Below are 15,000 nucleotides of genomic sequence, written 5' to 3'. Positions count from 1 at the left end.
AAGTACGAGGAGTAAAGAGTAACTTGCACGACTTTACTTTCTCTCTCTCTCTCTCTCTCTCTCTCTCTCTCTCCCCTCTCTTTCTCTCTCTTTCTGTTTCTGGATAAACGACTTTAAAAGTGGATGAAGTTCCCATCGTACACTAGAGACCACTGCCATAGTTATCTACGTCAATATTTCATACGTTCTCTTCTTCTATCGTAAAGTCATGTCGTGTGAGGAAACAGATAAAATAGTATCGTTTTATAGTCTTCTTTGTAGGAAGAAGGTTGAGGAGAGAGAGAGAGAGAGAGAGAGAAGGAGAGAAACAAAAATATGATCATTTGTCAAAACGTCAACGAGATCGTTCGATAAATTAATATCAATATTTTCTACTAACATTCGTTATCACATATACGTAATTCCTAAATAAATAGTTCCATGATGACATATAGATCCTCGAAAATGATGGAGTTTATATATATATATATATATATATATATATATATAAACCTACTATATATATATATAATCTACTAAAGGGACTTTCTTCCATTTTCATTTCCTATCTTTTGTGTTCAAGATTAGCTTACATACTCTATTTCGGTAGAGTTATAGAGTAACTAGGCAAGCGAGCAAGTAAGCAAGCGAGCAGGCAGGCAGGGAAGCAGGCAAGCAAGTAAGCAAGCAAGCAAGCAAGGAAAGGTATCTAGTCCCGGGTAGAAACTGGTACGGCAGCAACCAACGTAGCTACAGCAGGATGTTCGCTTCCTGACAATGGAGATGAATGCCACATTCACCTACGAACGAGCGTTGAACTTGTGTTGAGCATTGTTTGCTATGCAATCTATCAAAAAGAGAGAAAAAGGGGAGACAAAAAAAAAGAAAACGAGAAAAAAAAACGAGAAAAAAGAAAAAAGAAAACGAAAGAAAGAAAGAAAGAAAGAAAGAAAGAAAGAAAGAAGGAAGGAAAGAAAAAAGAGAAAAAGGAAAATGTACGCTATAAAACTATGCGATATCCGGGTGAGATTTTTCTTCTCTCTCTCTCTCTCTCTCTCTCTCTCTCTCTCTCTCTCTCTCTTTGAAAGACGTTGCTCGATCCGATGGATTACCACCCCCGTATTTAAACGATGAAAAATGACAAACGAAAAAAAGAAAGAAGAAAGAAGAAAAGAAAAGAAAAAACAAAAATAGAAAAGAAAAATATTCTTTGACGCCTACCATCCGTAGAATTAGAAAAGCGTTCTTTCGTTAAGAGGTCAAGGACTCTTTCAAAGGTGGCAAACTCATTTTTATTTGTTCCATTTTCTCTTTCTTTTTTTCTTTCTCAGAAAAAACGATGCATCCTTGTTCGATCTAGAACTAAAATCTCCGACTCTCGTCGCCCACTCACTTCGTCTGTCGCATTGAAAAGATAAACATCTCACGTTTTTAATACCTTCCGGCTACCCTTTAGCCCGATCCTACGCATGTTAATACGTTTACGGTCGTTACGAGATGTTACGTGACGTGGATTGTGGATTTTAGCTATCGAGAAAGATCCCTCGAGAAAGATCCCTGGATCACATATATACATATATATACATATATACGTACATATATATATATATATATATATATATATATATATATATATATATATCAGACAAAGAGAACGAGAAAAAGAGAGACAATAGAGTAAAGTCTCAAGAGAATTCGTTTTACGTAGGTAGGTACACATACACATACATACACACACACAGACACAGACACAGACACACAAAAGAACATATGCATGCACGACGTACATACGTAATGTTAACTTCAGTGAAAGATACAAAATTTTTATTCGTAAGAGGAAAAATTCGATAGTGTCCTTTCCTGTACGAATGGCAAAATATTAAATTCTTTTATCTTCGTAGCTGTTCGAAGGAAAGTTTCGAACGAACGTAAGGTAATAGCGAACAATAAACGATATCAGTTGGGACAATTTAGTCCACTACTGATTCAAGTTCGATATTCACAATAGGACAAAGCTGTTATAGCTCATGGTCAAGTTTACAAATTCCGTCAAGTTTGTCATTCCATTAATCGGCCAAGGTCTTGTCGAGTTCCATGCAAACCCTCTTACTCTCTATCTCTATGTCTATATATATATATCTCTTTCTCTCTCTCCCTCTCTCTCTTCCTCTCTCTATCTCTCTCTCTCTGTTTCCTTATACCACTGTCGTTCCTAACGTTATCATTGGATAACGCGACGCAACGCGAGCGAGCCATCACACGTTCGTCGAGCTCCATGCAAATCACGTAATGCTGGTATGAGACAGGCAGGCAGACCATGCCAGGGCATGCCAGGCCAGGCCAGGCCATGCCAGGCCAGGCCAGGCCATGCCATGCTATGCCAGGCCAAGCCAGGCCAAGCCAGGTTATGCCAGGCCTGACCAGACCAACCAGCCAAAGCAGCAAACAAGGAAGCAAGCTTCCAAAGCTTCGGGGAAAGCACTCTCCTGTGAACGTAGAGCCCTACGGGCTTCCTCCTTCTCCTCATACCTCCTTTCCATGCCTACGGACGGTTGTAATCGATGGATGTCCATCGTTACAGAGAAGCCACGTTCCTAGACTGGGAAATCGACAATTGCGTTACCGGCACGTGAGCGTGTCCTACACAGACTATTCATGCTTTCTGATTTCCCTTCAAATTGTTATTGTCCGTAACGCAAACATTAGGTACCTACTATTATCGTTCCACTGGGAATACTATTCTAAATGTTTACATAATACATAGGTAATACTACATATTCTCTAAGCTTAGATATATATATATATACACACTCTCTCTCTCTCTCTCTCTCTCTCTCAGAGAATGTCTCTTTTGTTTCGTGATTCAGGGATGGTAGGAATTTGGAACTGAAGATAGGAGACAAGGGGTTTATTTTGCGACACGGATTTTAATAATTTTATAATTTATAAAAATTTTTTCCCTTCTTTCCTTTATCTTTTTCTTCTTCCTTTTTCTTTTGTTTTCCTTTTTTTTTTTTTTACTTCATTCTTATTTTAATATAGCTCAGTCGCGCGCCGTGAGAGAAGTTGAAATTAAAAAAGAAGAAAGGGCGGGAAAAAATTCGTAAAATTTACGAGACTCTAGGCCATTTTGATGCGCAGCGGGAGAACGAACGAAGAGAGCCTTAGGTAAATTTAATTAACGAACGCTCGAACGACCAACTCTTGCCTACGAATTAACATTCTTATTCAGGGACGACATCACTGACGTTATTTCTAACGTCAAGCAAATCGTAAATTGTCTTTACGTCTTAGGTAGGTATCTACGTATTTTCTATCTTTTTTTTTCTTTTCTTCCTTTTTAAGAGTTATTAAGATAATTACTTTTACGAGGATAGAAAATGTTTTATCATTAATTTTTTCAAGTAATTTTGAATACTTTCGGGAGTTATGATTTTTAATGATTTACATCGAGAAACTTCATTCTTCGTGAATAATAGGAAAACCGAGTACTCTCGGTTATGGAATGAAATTTAATAATGAAAAAGATTGCTTTTAATTTTTCAAATTCGTGTTAACAATTTTTTTCCATATAAAAATGTATACTTGCGTAACGCGCATTGCGCATTCCCGAAAGCCAGTTCGTATTCGGTAAATTAAAACTCATGGTTAGTAAAAAAAGGAAAAAAAAAAAAAAGAAGAAAAAAAAAGAACAAAAAAAAGAAAAAAAGGAAAAGAAAAGAAGTAAAAAAGAAGAAAAAAACATATAACCGGGAGATAAAACAAAGTTTGATAAGATAACGTAGAAAGAAAGAGAGGCATGAAAATCTTGAGAGGCCTTTTTCTCTCTCTTTATCCAAAAGCTTAATGCTTATTTTAAAAGCGTAGTTTTCGAAGTTGCTCGCTAACAATCCCCCTGACTTTATCATCTTCAACGACGGTAATATTCTCTCCCCTCTTTCTTTTCCCTTCTTCTTCTTCTTCTTCTTCTACTTCGGACCACGTCGCGTGCCAAATGTCCCAGTGAAGCTAAACTTTATCGAACTCCGAGAGATAAACCGTTTACAAAACGCCTTCCTATTTGGCATCGTATCATCGAGAAAATTGGAATGAGAGAGAGAGGGAGAGAGAGAGAGAGAGAGAGAGAGAACGATATGGAAGCGTTTCTCCATGGTGGTGGGATAACTCACGTAGCGACCCTCGAAAAGTTAAAAAAAAAAAAAAAAAAAAAAAAGAAAAAGCAAAAGAAGAGAAGGAAGGTTAAGCCTGTTTCCTCCGGTTGGTGGTTACCGAGGTTGAGCCTTTTCGATGGACTCGGGAAGAACGAGTGAGGTTCTGGATAGGGAACATTGCGTCTAGGTTAGGGGGGATTGGATGAGAAGTGGAGTAGGTGAAAGGGAGAAAGGAAGGATAAGGAGGAGGGGTCAGCGGTCAACGATAACGAGAGCCACCCCCTTCGAGCTAGAAACTTTCTCCATTTGGGGGGATCGTGGTTACGCGTGCCTATCTTCAACTGGAGAACGATACAACGTCGCGAACAAGTTTGCCAATTCCAAGTGGAAAGATAGAGTGGGCTAGGCTAAAGGGTAGAGCTTCAGGACGATTTCATTAATCCTTGATTCAGTAATAGTAGTAGCAGTAGTAGTAGTAGTAGTAGTAGTAGTAGTGGTAGTAGTAGTAGTAGTAGTAATAGTAGTAGTAGTACCGGTGTTAGTAATAGTCGTTAGTAAAAACAGCGAGGGTTAGGTTAGCTTATGGTAGTAAGTAGTCAACCCACTGATTTCATTAAATCGTTCAAGAACTAGGATTAATCTGGACGATACCGTGAATCCTTTTCAAATCGATTTTTATCATTTATCCTTCATCGAAACATTTATTGTTCTTTACGATATAGGATTAAGTTATTTTGACTTTCTTTATCCACTTATCGTATCAGATACGGTGAAGAAGAAGAAGAAGAAAAGGAGGATAAGTTTCGTCCCGTTCGATCGATCGTACGTAACGAAGGAAAAGCCAAGCAATGGACACTTACACCGTCACCTATAGTGATGATCAAACCACCTAGGCCATCACCTATGCCGTGAATGGTCGTTCTCTCTTCGATAGGTAGGTACCTATCTACGTTCGAACGATAGAACTAGGTCATCGTTTCCACGGGGGATCGATGGAGCCGCGTCTCTCTCTCTTTCTCTCTCTCTTGCTCTCTATCTATCTATCTATCTCTATCTCTCTCACGTAGACTCGACAATTCCATTAATTCAACGTTCGTTCGGGGCCCTTTCATCTATGTCGAATCTCATTAACTACGCGACGATGGTATGGTCCTCGCCATTGCTGCTAGTACTGGCTGCTAATGCTCTCGCTTTTGTTGCTGCCAATGCTCGAACACTAATTTGCAGCATCATTTGACAGAAAACAACGAATTTTTATGCTCTCTCTTTCTCTCTCTCTCTCCTTTCTCTTTATTATTACATTCTGTTGTTGTTGTTTTGTATCGTTTTCATTTTCTATTCGTAATCCTCGAACAAATTTTCTTTTATAAATTATAAATAATCATTGATAAAGATGTTGTTTAAAGATACCTTTACTATCCTTTTTTTCTCTCTTTCTCTCCCACTCTCTCGCTCTCTCTCTCTCTCTCTCTCTCTCTTTCTATCTCTACTATGAATTCACTCGATAACAGAGAGATCCGTCGAGCAGCTGGTAGCGTTTCACGTTGTGCGAAGTTGCCAGGTGAATGGGGAGTTAAAGCTCATCCATTTGAGGCTCAAGTTGTAGGTACGTGTACAAGAAAGACATACCTAGATTCGATACGTACGTGTGAATCTCGAGTAGACGCGTGTTGGATTAATGGCGCTTGTGGCAGTCTGCCAGAAATCCGTCCATCCCGTTAATGCTACGCGGACAAAAATCCGGACAGCAGCATAGACTCGTTTCCTGTACCGGAATACCTTTCGATTCGATATTTATGAAGCGGTTCCATGGTTCGCGTTGCGGTTTCCGCCTAGAGTTATTTAAAAATGAACGTACTTTCCGTAAGATAAATCATAATGTACCTCGACTAGAAAATTGCTCTCTCTCTCTCTCTCTCTCTCTCTCTCTCTCTCTTTCTCTCTTTCTCACACTCTCTCTCTCTCTCTGTCTGTCTTTCTGTTTTCATAAAGATATATATTCTATATGTAGAGATAGATTACTCTACGTTAAGATTTAACAAATGTACAATTCTGTTCTCTTGAATTCATAAAAGCGAATATCTACGGGTTTGAAATCAAAATTTTACAATTCGTTCAGTGCTAGAACGGTGATATGCAAAATCTCTTGTGACTCGTCTCCGCTACGAACTATGCACCTACCTACCTTTCTAAATTCTCATTTTTATAGATCGTAAATTCTTCTCCCCTAAGAGAAAACGCAACCGCAACCGCAACCCGGCGACACTTTTCCTACGTTCGTCTAAGAAAATTCGAAGGTGAATAGAAATGGAGAGAGAGAGAGAGAGAGAGATAGAAATAGATAGATAGATAGAGAAAGAGAGAGCGAGAGAGAGAGAGAGAGAGAGAGAGAGTAGACGAAGGAAATAAAAGTTTATCTCAGAGTAGAAAGAATTCTCGGTGTCCCAAAGTGAATTCGTTTTGGAGTAACGACGAATTCGTGAACTTTGGTCCATCCATCGAGATTACTTGGCCCCGATCTAATCGATCTTGAATTCTTATAGTTAGGTACTATTCGAAACTACGACGAAAGCTTTTGCTGATCGAAATGCGTTTGGCGTGACTCTTTTCGTTGTATAAATGAAAAGAAGGGAAATAAGATAAACAGAGCCAGATAGATAGATAGATAGAGAAAGAGAGAGAGAGAGAGAGAGAGAGAGAGAGAGAGAGAGAGAGAGAGAGAGAAAGAAAGAGAGAGAGAAAAAGAGAGATTGAATTCTATTCCTTTATTACTCTTCCCTTTTCCCTTCGAAAGGGTATCCCTTTATACGGAAGTATCGAACTCAAGGAAAGCGCGGATAATCTCTTCCGTGGTAGAAGCTTCGTGCATGGGTTACAGTACGTTCCTAAGGAAAGTCCTTAAGGGCCATTTGCACTTTCCCGGGGACCCTCGCGGGACACGTACCTACGCGAGCCGAATCTTGATGAGAATACCAATGTTATATATATATACATATGTGAGAAATATATATATATATATATATATATATATATGGAAAGAGAGAGAGGTGGGTAGGATATAGTAGTACGGAGGGAAAGAAGAGGTAGAGGGGACTAAGGCAGGTAGGAAGGACAGAAAATGGATGATCAACGTCGTCGGCATGGCTTTGCCATACCTAAAGGTGGTTCTCTCCCACGATCCGTTCGTTCGTTCGTTCGTTCGTTCCTTCGTTCGTAGATTTCAAAAACGCATTCTACCCCTTCGGGAGAAACGAATGCACGAAGGAATATTGAGAATTATTCATGAAGGAAAATTCCTATTCCCTGGAGTTGCTCATCTTGCTTCCGCCTCTATCTCACCTTCTTGAAACATTTTCATAGAGGGTGAGAGAGAAAGAGAGAGAGAGAGAGAGAGAGAGAGAGAGAGAGAGAGAGAGAGAGAGAAAGAGAACGCTGGTCTCATATGCGTACAATATTTAAGAGGTACATTTTTCAAAGAACAAAAGCATGTTCAAAGCTTTGTGCGGTTGCAATGGCTGCAGTTAACAAACGAGATAGATAATATTATTATGTTACTTGAATTATCCTATCTTTTTATATACCACCGATACCGCCCCCATTTACACGTTTACATGTACGTTTATATGTACGTTTTCTATTGTAATAATTCGACAACGTTTATTATATTATGAGTGAGACGTGCGATACGAATGAATTTTTTCTTCCTTTTTTTTTTTTCATCTTTCTTTCTTTCTTTTTCTTTTCTCAATGTCATCCTTTTGTATTCTTTCTATCTCGGCACAACCTCGAGTGAAATCTTGAAAACTGAGAAACTACTTGCATTGCGACTATCTTCTTCTGAAAATCTTATAGGAGTCGACCGTCACGTAGCTCTAGAAACGTCTGATACATATATATATATATATATATATATATATATATACATACATATATATATATATTTATTTATTTATTTCGTATGCAAGTATCGGACGACAAGACAACAAAGTTAGGAAGAAGGAAAGAACGATCGAAAGGAAATAGGTAGATAGATAGATAGATAGATAGATAGATAGACGGATAGATAGATAAAGAAAGACAGAGACAGACAGAGATACAGATAGATAGATAGATAGATAGATAGATAGATAGATAGATAGATAGAGAGAGAGAGAGAGAGAGAGAGAGAGAGAGAGGAGGGGAAAAAAGGAAGAAAGGAAAAAGTGGTAGAATGAAGAGTAGGGTCTCTGGAAAAGGACTAGATGGGAAACGAGCGGATTGGCAGAGTGTAGGAAGGGCACTAAGGACTCGAGGGAATCTCAAGAGTTCCGGAGGTCGCGTGTGACCTCTCGACACAGAGTCAAAAAGTTACCCTTTTGCGAGAGGGAATCAGAAGGAGAAGGGTCGTCATCGTTCGCGTCGAACTCGTTTCGACGTGTATCGTAAGTCCTCTTCCTCCTCCTCCTCCTCCTTCTTCTCTTCTTCTTCTTCTTCCTCTTTTTCTACCAATCTCCTTCTCTACTCCCCTCCTCTTTGGTATCATCCCTCTCTTCTTGGTTCTTATCAACCTCTCCAGAGATGACCGAGCTTTGATGGTTGAAAGCGAAAAAGGAAGAATTAAAACGAGAAACTCTTCTCGGTCTAAGCCCTTCGAAGGGTTACATAAATCGATTCATTCTAACGAGAGAGGATCTTTTTTCTCTCGAGATAGAGAAAGATAACGATATGCCTTCGTCTAAGAGATACGAACGTTTCTTATTTTCTTTATTAGCCGTAAATTCGATTATTTTTTAATTATTATTATTATTATTATTATGATTATTATTATTATTATTATTATTATTATGATTATTATTATTATTATTGTCGCTTTTTCTCCCTTTCTTTTTTTCTTCCACATTTTTTCTTGTCCTCTTTTCATTATTTCATTTCCTTTTTATTCATTTCCAATCTTGTTCTTTTATTATTTTCTATTAGCTTCTTTCTTTTTTCAATTTCATCCTGTACATCTATCAATGATAATACGTATTATGATAAGGACATACAAAAGGTCCAATATTTTGTACCTTTTTATTGCGTACGTTTATAATTCTTTTTTCGTTTCATCGTTTGTATTTTTTTTTTTGTTTATTTTTCATTCTTCTTCTTTTCTTCTTTCTTTTTTTTTTTTTAATTTCATCACATACGTTATTATTAAAAAAAAAAAAAAAAAAATACGTATTATAATATGCATATGCATATGCATAGTAATAATTTTCCAAAGGACTTTGATATCTAACGATGTGCATCGTCTGGATATTAGTAAAACGAACGTTAATAATAATAATAATAATAATAATAATAATAATAATAATAATAAGAAGAAGAAGAAGAAGAACGGAAAGACGAAAGAAGTGCCGCTTAAGAGTCGACAAAGCAAGTATGGAACGTCGCAGTGGATAATTACGTTCAATGGTGGTAGCTTTGTAACCAACTCTCCTCCCTGCCCACCTGGCCCTCTCTCTTCACCCCTCTGTGGAATAATCTGCTTTAGAATTATCCTCTCTAGTTCGTCGTGGAATGTGATCGTAGATATAGGTCCTTATTATCCTTCCCTCCTTCTTCCTCTATGCCACGTTATTTTGGTCCCTCTCAAAGGGACCAGACCAAAGAGAATGAGAGAGAGAGGGGGAGAGAGAGAGAGAGAGAGAGAGAGAGATAGTTATGTATATACGTAAAGAGAGAGAGAGAGAGAGAGAGAGAGAGAGAGAGAGAGAGAGAGAGAGAGAGAGAGAAAGTTATATATACGTAAAGAGAGAGAGAGATAGTTATATATATATATACGTAGAGAGAGAGAGAGAGAGAGAGAGAGAGAGAGAGAGAGAGAGATACTTATATATATATACGGAGAGAGAGAGAGAGAGAGAGAGAGAGAGAGAGAGATACTTATATATATATACGTAGAGAGAGAGAGAGAGAGAGAGAGAGAGATACTTATATATATATACGGAGAGAGAGAGAGAGAGAGAGAGAGAGAGAGAGAGAGAGAGAGATACTTATATATATATACGTAGAGAGAGAGAGAGAGAGAGAGAGAGAGAGAGAGAGAGAGAGAGAGAGAGAGCTGGTTGACGTCAAAAGGAAAGTTGCTTGAGAGGAAAAGGGGTCTTGATTGATTTGCGATTGAATGGAAGTCGAAAAGGCTGCTGCTTAAGTTTCATGCTCAATAATATCGAGATAGATAGATAGAGAGAAAGAGAGTGAGAGAGAGAGAGAGAGAGAGAGAGAGATCAATAAATCGAGATTTCATTGATCGATTCGATAATATGAAGGGTGGGGTGGAGATGTTGTGATCGGATGGTCACGTGATTTAATCAAATGTAATTTTACACTCAAAAGCTAAGCTTCAGTCTTTATAGAAAAAAAAAAGAAGAAAAAAAAAAGAAAAAAAAAAGAGAAAAAAGAACAAAAGAAGAAAAAAGAAAAAAAATCCAAAGAATCCCATTGATTTATTTTTCACGAACTTTCGAAATTTCTACGATAACTATATGTGGGATACATATATATATATATATATATATATATATATATATATATATATATATATATATATAGGCACATAAGTTGGGAATTTACGTTACCACAGGTGAATCGTATAATTCTCGTGTAAATACAACCGTAAATTCCTGCGGTATGGTATCGGACGAGTGCGCTCAAAAGCTCGCACGCTAAGCCAAAAGCGCGATGAGTTGTCGAAAATAGCTTCGAGTTCTCTCGATTTTTGCTTTTTCACTATAAGCGAGAATTTCATCCTCGTCGGTTTTAACACGTAATGAAGTCACGCGTTTTGAATCTTACGAGCCTCTTCGGTCCATCACATCGTACGGGATTCGCCTGAGAGAAAAAATAAGGGGGAAGAAAAAGGAAAAGGAAAGAAAAAAGGAAGGAGGAAAAAAAGAAAAAGAAAAAACGACCAAACGATAGTCATTATTGCGGTCGCATCTACGAGAGGATACTCGAGACGATTCGGTAATTTATCATCTTCCGGCTCCTTGCTTCTAAGTTAAATAACAGAAATAAAAAAGGGGGAAGAAAAACAAAACAAAAAAAGAAAAAAATAAAAAAATAAAAACAACAAAAAAAAAATAAAAAATAGGAAAAGAAAAAAAGATTCAAAGTGTTTTATTTACGAGATTCTACGAATCCTGCCGCGTCTCTAAACGGGAAATTATTATATTCCAACGAAAAGTTCTCATACCACGTTAAAACTTGGAAAACATTCACCCCGAGCAATTTCAGACCCTGATGGACAGTCGTAAACCTTTCCTCCTCGTGAAAATAATGACGATCCTCGTTCCTCTCTGTATTCGAGACGCGACGACTTGACTTCATCTTCTACTTATTTCTTCTCTCCCTCTCTCCCTCTCTCTCTCTCTCTCTCTCTCTCTCTCTCTCTCTGTCTGTTTCCCTGTCTGTCTCTCACCCTCTCTTCTCTCTCTCTATCTTTCTCTTTTCCTTTCCACTACTCAACTATCCAAAGAGAAGCAACAAAGGGTTAAGGAGTCGGTAGCTTCGAAAAGAAGAAAAATAGAAGGAAAAAAAAAAAAAAAAAAAAAAAAAAAAGAAAAAGAAAAAAGAAAAAAAAATTAGAAAAAATAAAAGATAAAAGCCCAAAGATTTGCATGAAAATTACTCCTTTAATTAACGCCATCGTTTTCTATGGTACTATTAAATACGAACCTTCCACTCCTTTAGGAATACTAATTTCTTTTTTTCTTTTCTTTTTTCTTTCTTCTTTTTTTCTTTTTCTTTTTTTCTTTTTTCTTTTTTATTTTCTTTTCTCTTTCTTTCCTTTTTCCTTTTACTCCACAGCTGAGTGGCTCTTCTTTATTAAATTTTTCCCCTCTTTCTCCCATTTCAATTTCTTCCCCTTTTTTTCCCACCCTTTCGTTCCTTTTCTCTTTTCCCTTTACACGCTCTTCCACACGGTCCCATTTTATCGCAAACGAAATATCGCCAATCCGTTTGATTCCGATCAAGATTCTTTAAATCTTCGAACGATACAAACGAAATAAATAAGATATATAATGATTTATAATATATATATATATATATATATATATATATATATATATACATATAACAGATAAAATTTCATTCTTTCATTAACATATTGAAATAAAATTTTCGAAACAATCGTTATTACCGATCGCGCAAAAGTTTAACTCGATTTGATTGAAGCTATAAGATGAAATAAAAACGATCTAAAAAGTTTCGGAAAACTTTTTGAATAATATTATCGTCGTATTTTCACAAAGCGCAGAACCGAATGGATGGAGTGTTGTAGGGGTATAGAGCGAGATAGGATGATATGGGGTAGTGGGCGGCAGGGAAGGAGGGGGGGGGGTGCGGAGAAAGGGCACGACAAGATTTTACCATCGATAAAGCCGCGAAAAGCTTAACCAATCGATACTTAGTTCGTTCGTTGTTTGAAGTAAAATATCGAGGATCGACCAACGCAGAAGGCTTACCATATAAAAATGCGAAATATCGACATCGACTTTGTCGCATTAAAGTCGAGCCCTGTGGGAAGGCAGCTCTTTAAAAAAGAATTACAAATAGCGACATGCCGGTATTCTATTTGTTCCTTTATAAGAGAGAGAAAGAGATAGAGGGAAAGAGAGAGAGAGAGGGGGAGAGAGAGAGAGAGAGAGAGAGGGAGAGAGTATAACACGGTTTATCGGTCCGGCTTTTCGATTAGCGCTGATGCTAAGTGTCGTTTGTACTTTCCAGTCGTGAAAGCTTGTCGAACTGTCCGAACGAGAACGACGAGAGAAAAAAGAAAAAATCCAAAGGTAACAATGTAATAAGGGAAAATGCTTTTAAAAGGGAGAACTTCCGAGAGTAAAGAGTGCAATAGAGTAATAAGGAAAAAAAGAAAAGGAGATAAAAAAAGAAAAGAAAAAAAAAAAAGAAAAAGAAAGAATAGAATGAAAGGAAAAGAAGAGTAAAGGAATGACAAGAAAAGAAAAAAAGATGAAAAATCTGTTAATCGAGAGAATCGGTAGCTCGCGACAATTTAAAATGTTCCATTTATAGAGGCAAACGAGGTGGAAAAGAAAGAAAAAAAAAAAAAAAAAAGACAAAAAAAAAAAGAAGAAAGAGAAAAAACAAAGTGATTCATCTCGCAAGTTTTCCTCTAAGATGTTTAAAAAATAAAAAATAAAAAATAAAAAAAAAAAAAAGAAAGAAAGAAGGGAAAAGGAAAAAGGAAAAAGAAAGTAAAAGAAAGAAATAATTGCGCAACTGTTCTCTTCGTATGACATTTATCACGAGAAGAGAAAAAAATGGCCGAAAGAATGGCCGACGATGGTAAAGAAAAAAGATATCGCAAATTAAGAGTCTTGGAGAAAATTGTAAAGTGTATCGTATGTATTTGCACATAAACACAAACACATATATGTATATATAAAATTGGAGTGTATATATATATATATATATATATAAAGTTGGATTTCCTTGGTTAACAGCGCTTAGTTGTCCAATGCAATAACGAGAAGCATCTCAAAGTATTCCTATTATTATCACCAGACTTACGAATTCTCTTTGGTCTCTTCTCAACCGTGAAGAAAAGACAAAAGGATCCTGGATATAAACGGAGGATTTATCCGGTTATCGATACCATTCCAATGCGGGGGTTGCGGTGGGGGGGGGGGAGGGAGAGGAATTATTCTAACGCGATAAGAGATATTTTATAATAATATAGATCAAATTCAATAATCCGATTTCTAAATGAATTTTGGAACACGTTAATGTCAAACCAAAGTAATAATTAAATCAATAGAAATTATATAGAAATTGTAATACGAGTTGTACTTTAATCAATTCGATTATTGAAATGATCGATAATAATAAAAAATTTGGATGAATACAATTATATAATAGAATGAGACACTCCGTATATCTATATATATATATATACGAAAAATATTCAATCGGATTTTTATGAAAGGTAATATTTTTGAAAAATATCGGGACAGGTCGATTTTGTTCTCGAAAACGATTAGAGTCCTTATCATAAATTTCTTTAGTTTTGGTTTAGTTCCAATTTAAAACATTTTAAATGGCAATAGAATTTTTAATTGGCATATATCATTTGAAAAGTCTTTTCGTTGGAAAATTTTACACACACACACAGAAAGAAAGAGAGAAAGAGAAACAGACAAACAGACAGACAGACACACACGTATATATGCATATGTATATATAGAAAATAAAACTATATGATATCCTGCCATTGTCGTTTTAACTGTAGAAAAAGAGCTATTTAAACTCTTATTCTCTGGCATTGACCGAATCGAAAGAAGCTCAGTTGAATCCTTAGGAGAGAGAGCCATGCTAACGGGAAAAATCGTAAGTGGAAAGGTCACTGACTGACACGCTGAAGAAGACGCCGCAGTTCTGACTTAAGAAGCGCTTTATGAATTTCCTACTTGCCATCCTACTCCATTCCTCCATTCCTTTTCGATCATCCTTTCTTCTTTTTCTCCAAGAGCTCTCCTGAGCCCTCTCAATTCCTCTTCGGTGTAAATGGACTTCGAAGATAGATAGATAGATAGATAGATAGATAGATAGATAGATAGATAGATAGATAGATAGACAGATAGATCGATCAATCGATCGATCGATCCATCCACCTATCTATTCATCCATCCATTCATCGATCGATCGATCGATCGATGAATCGCAAACGATCTGATCGCGACGAAGCGATTTAGAGACTGTTCAAAGAGCATCCTCCCTCCTCCTTCTCCTCCTTCTTCTCCTCCTACTCCTCCTCCTCCTTCTTCTTCTTTTTCTCCTCCTCCTCCTTCCTCAAAGCCCGATTGTTTTTCAAAGAGAACGAGCGAAC

At 37.1% G+C, this 15,000-nt stretch overlaps 1 protein-coding gene across 6 annotated transcripts in view; it reads right to left on the bottom strand.

The window, feature by feature from the left end:
- Positions 1–15,000, bottom strand: part of LOC124948095 (bifunctional heparan sulfate N-deacetylase/N-sulfotransferase) — a 297,073-nt gene that overhangs the window by 29,359 nt on the left and 252,714 nt on the right. The window contains exon 1 of one of the 6 annotated variants that reach the window (XM_047491225.1): positions 14,586–14,635. The exons of the other annotated variants lie outside the window; for them this stretch is intronic. Within the exon in view, the coding sequence (XP_047347181.1) occupies positions 14,586–14,620 (35 nt within the window). The 5' untranslated portion in view covers positions 14,621–14,635. Of the gene's footprint in view, positions 1–14,585; positions 14,636–15,000 lie in introns of those variants that run through there. 6 annotated transcript variants of the gene reach the window in all.

Source organism: Vespa velutina, chromosome 3, assembly GCF_912470025.1.
Source record: "Vespa velutina chromosome 3, iVesVel2.1, whole genome shotgun sequence".
In the NCBI taxonomy this organism is placed as follows: domain Eukaryota; kingdom Metazoa; phylum Arthropoda; class Insecta; order Hymenoptera; family Vespidae; genus Vespa; species Vespa velutina.
This window is presented reverse-complemented; position numbering and strand designations above follow the sequence as displayed.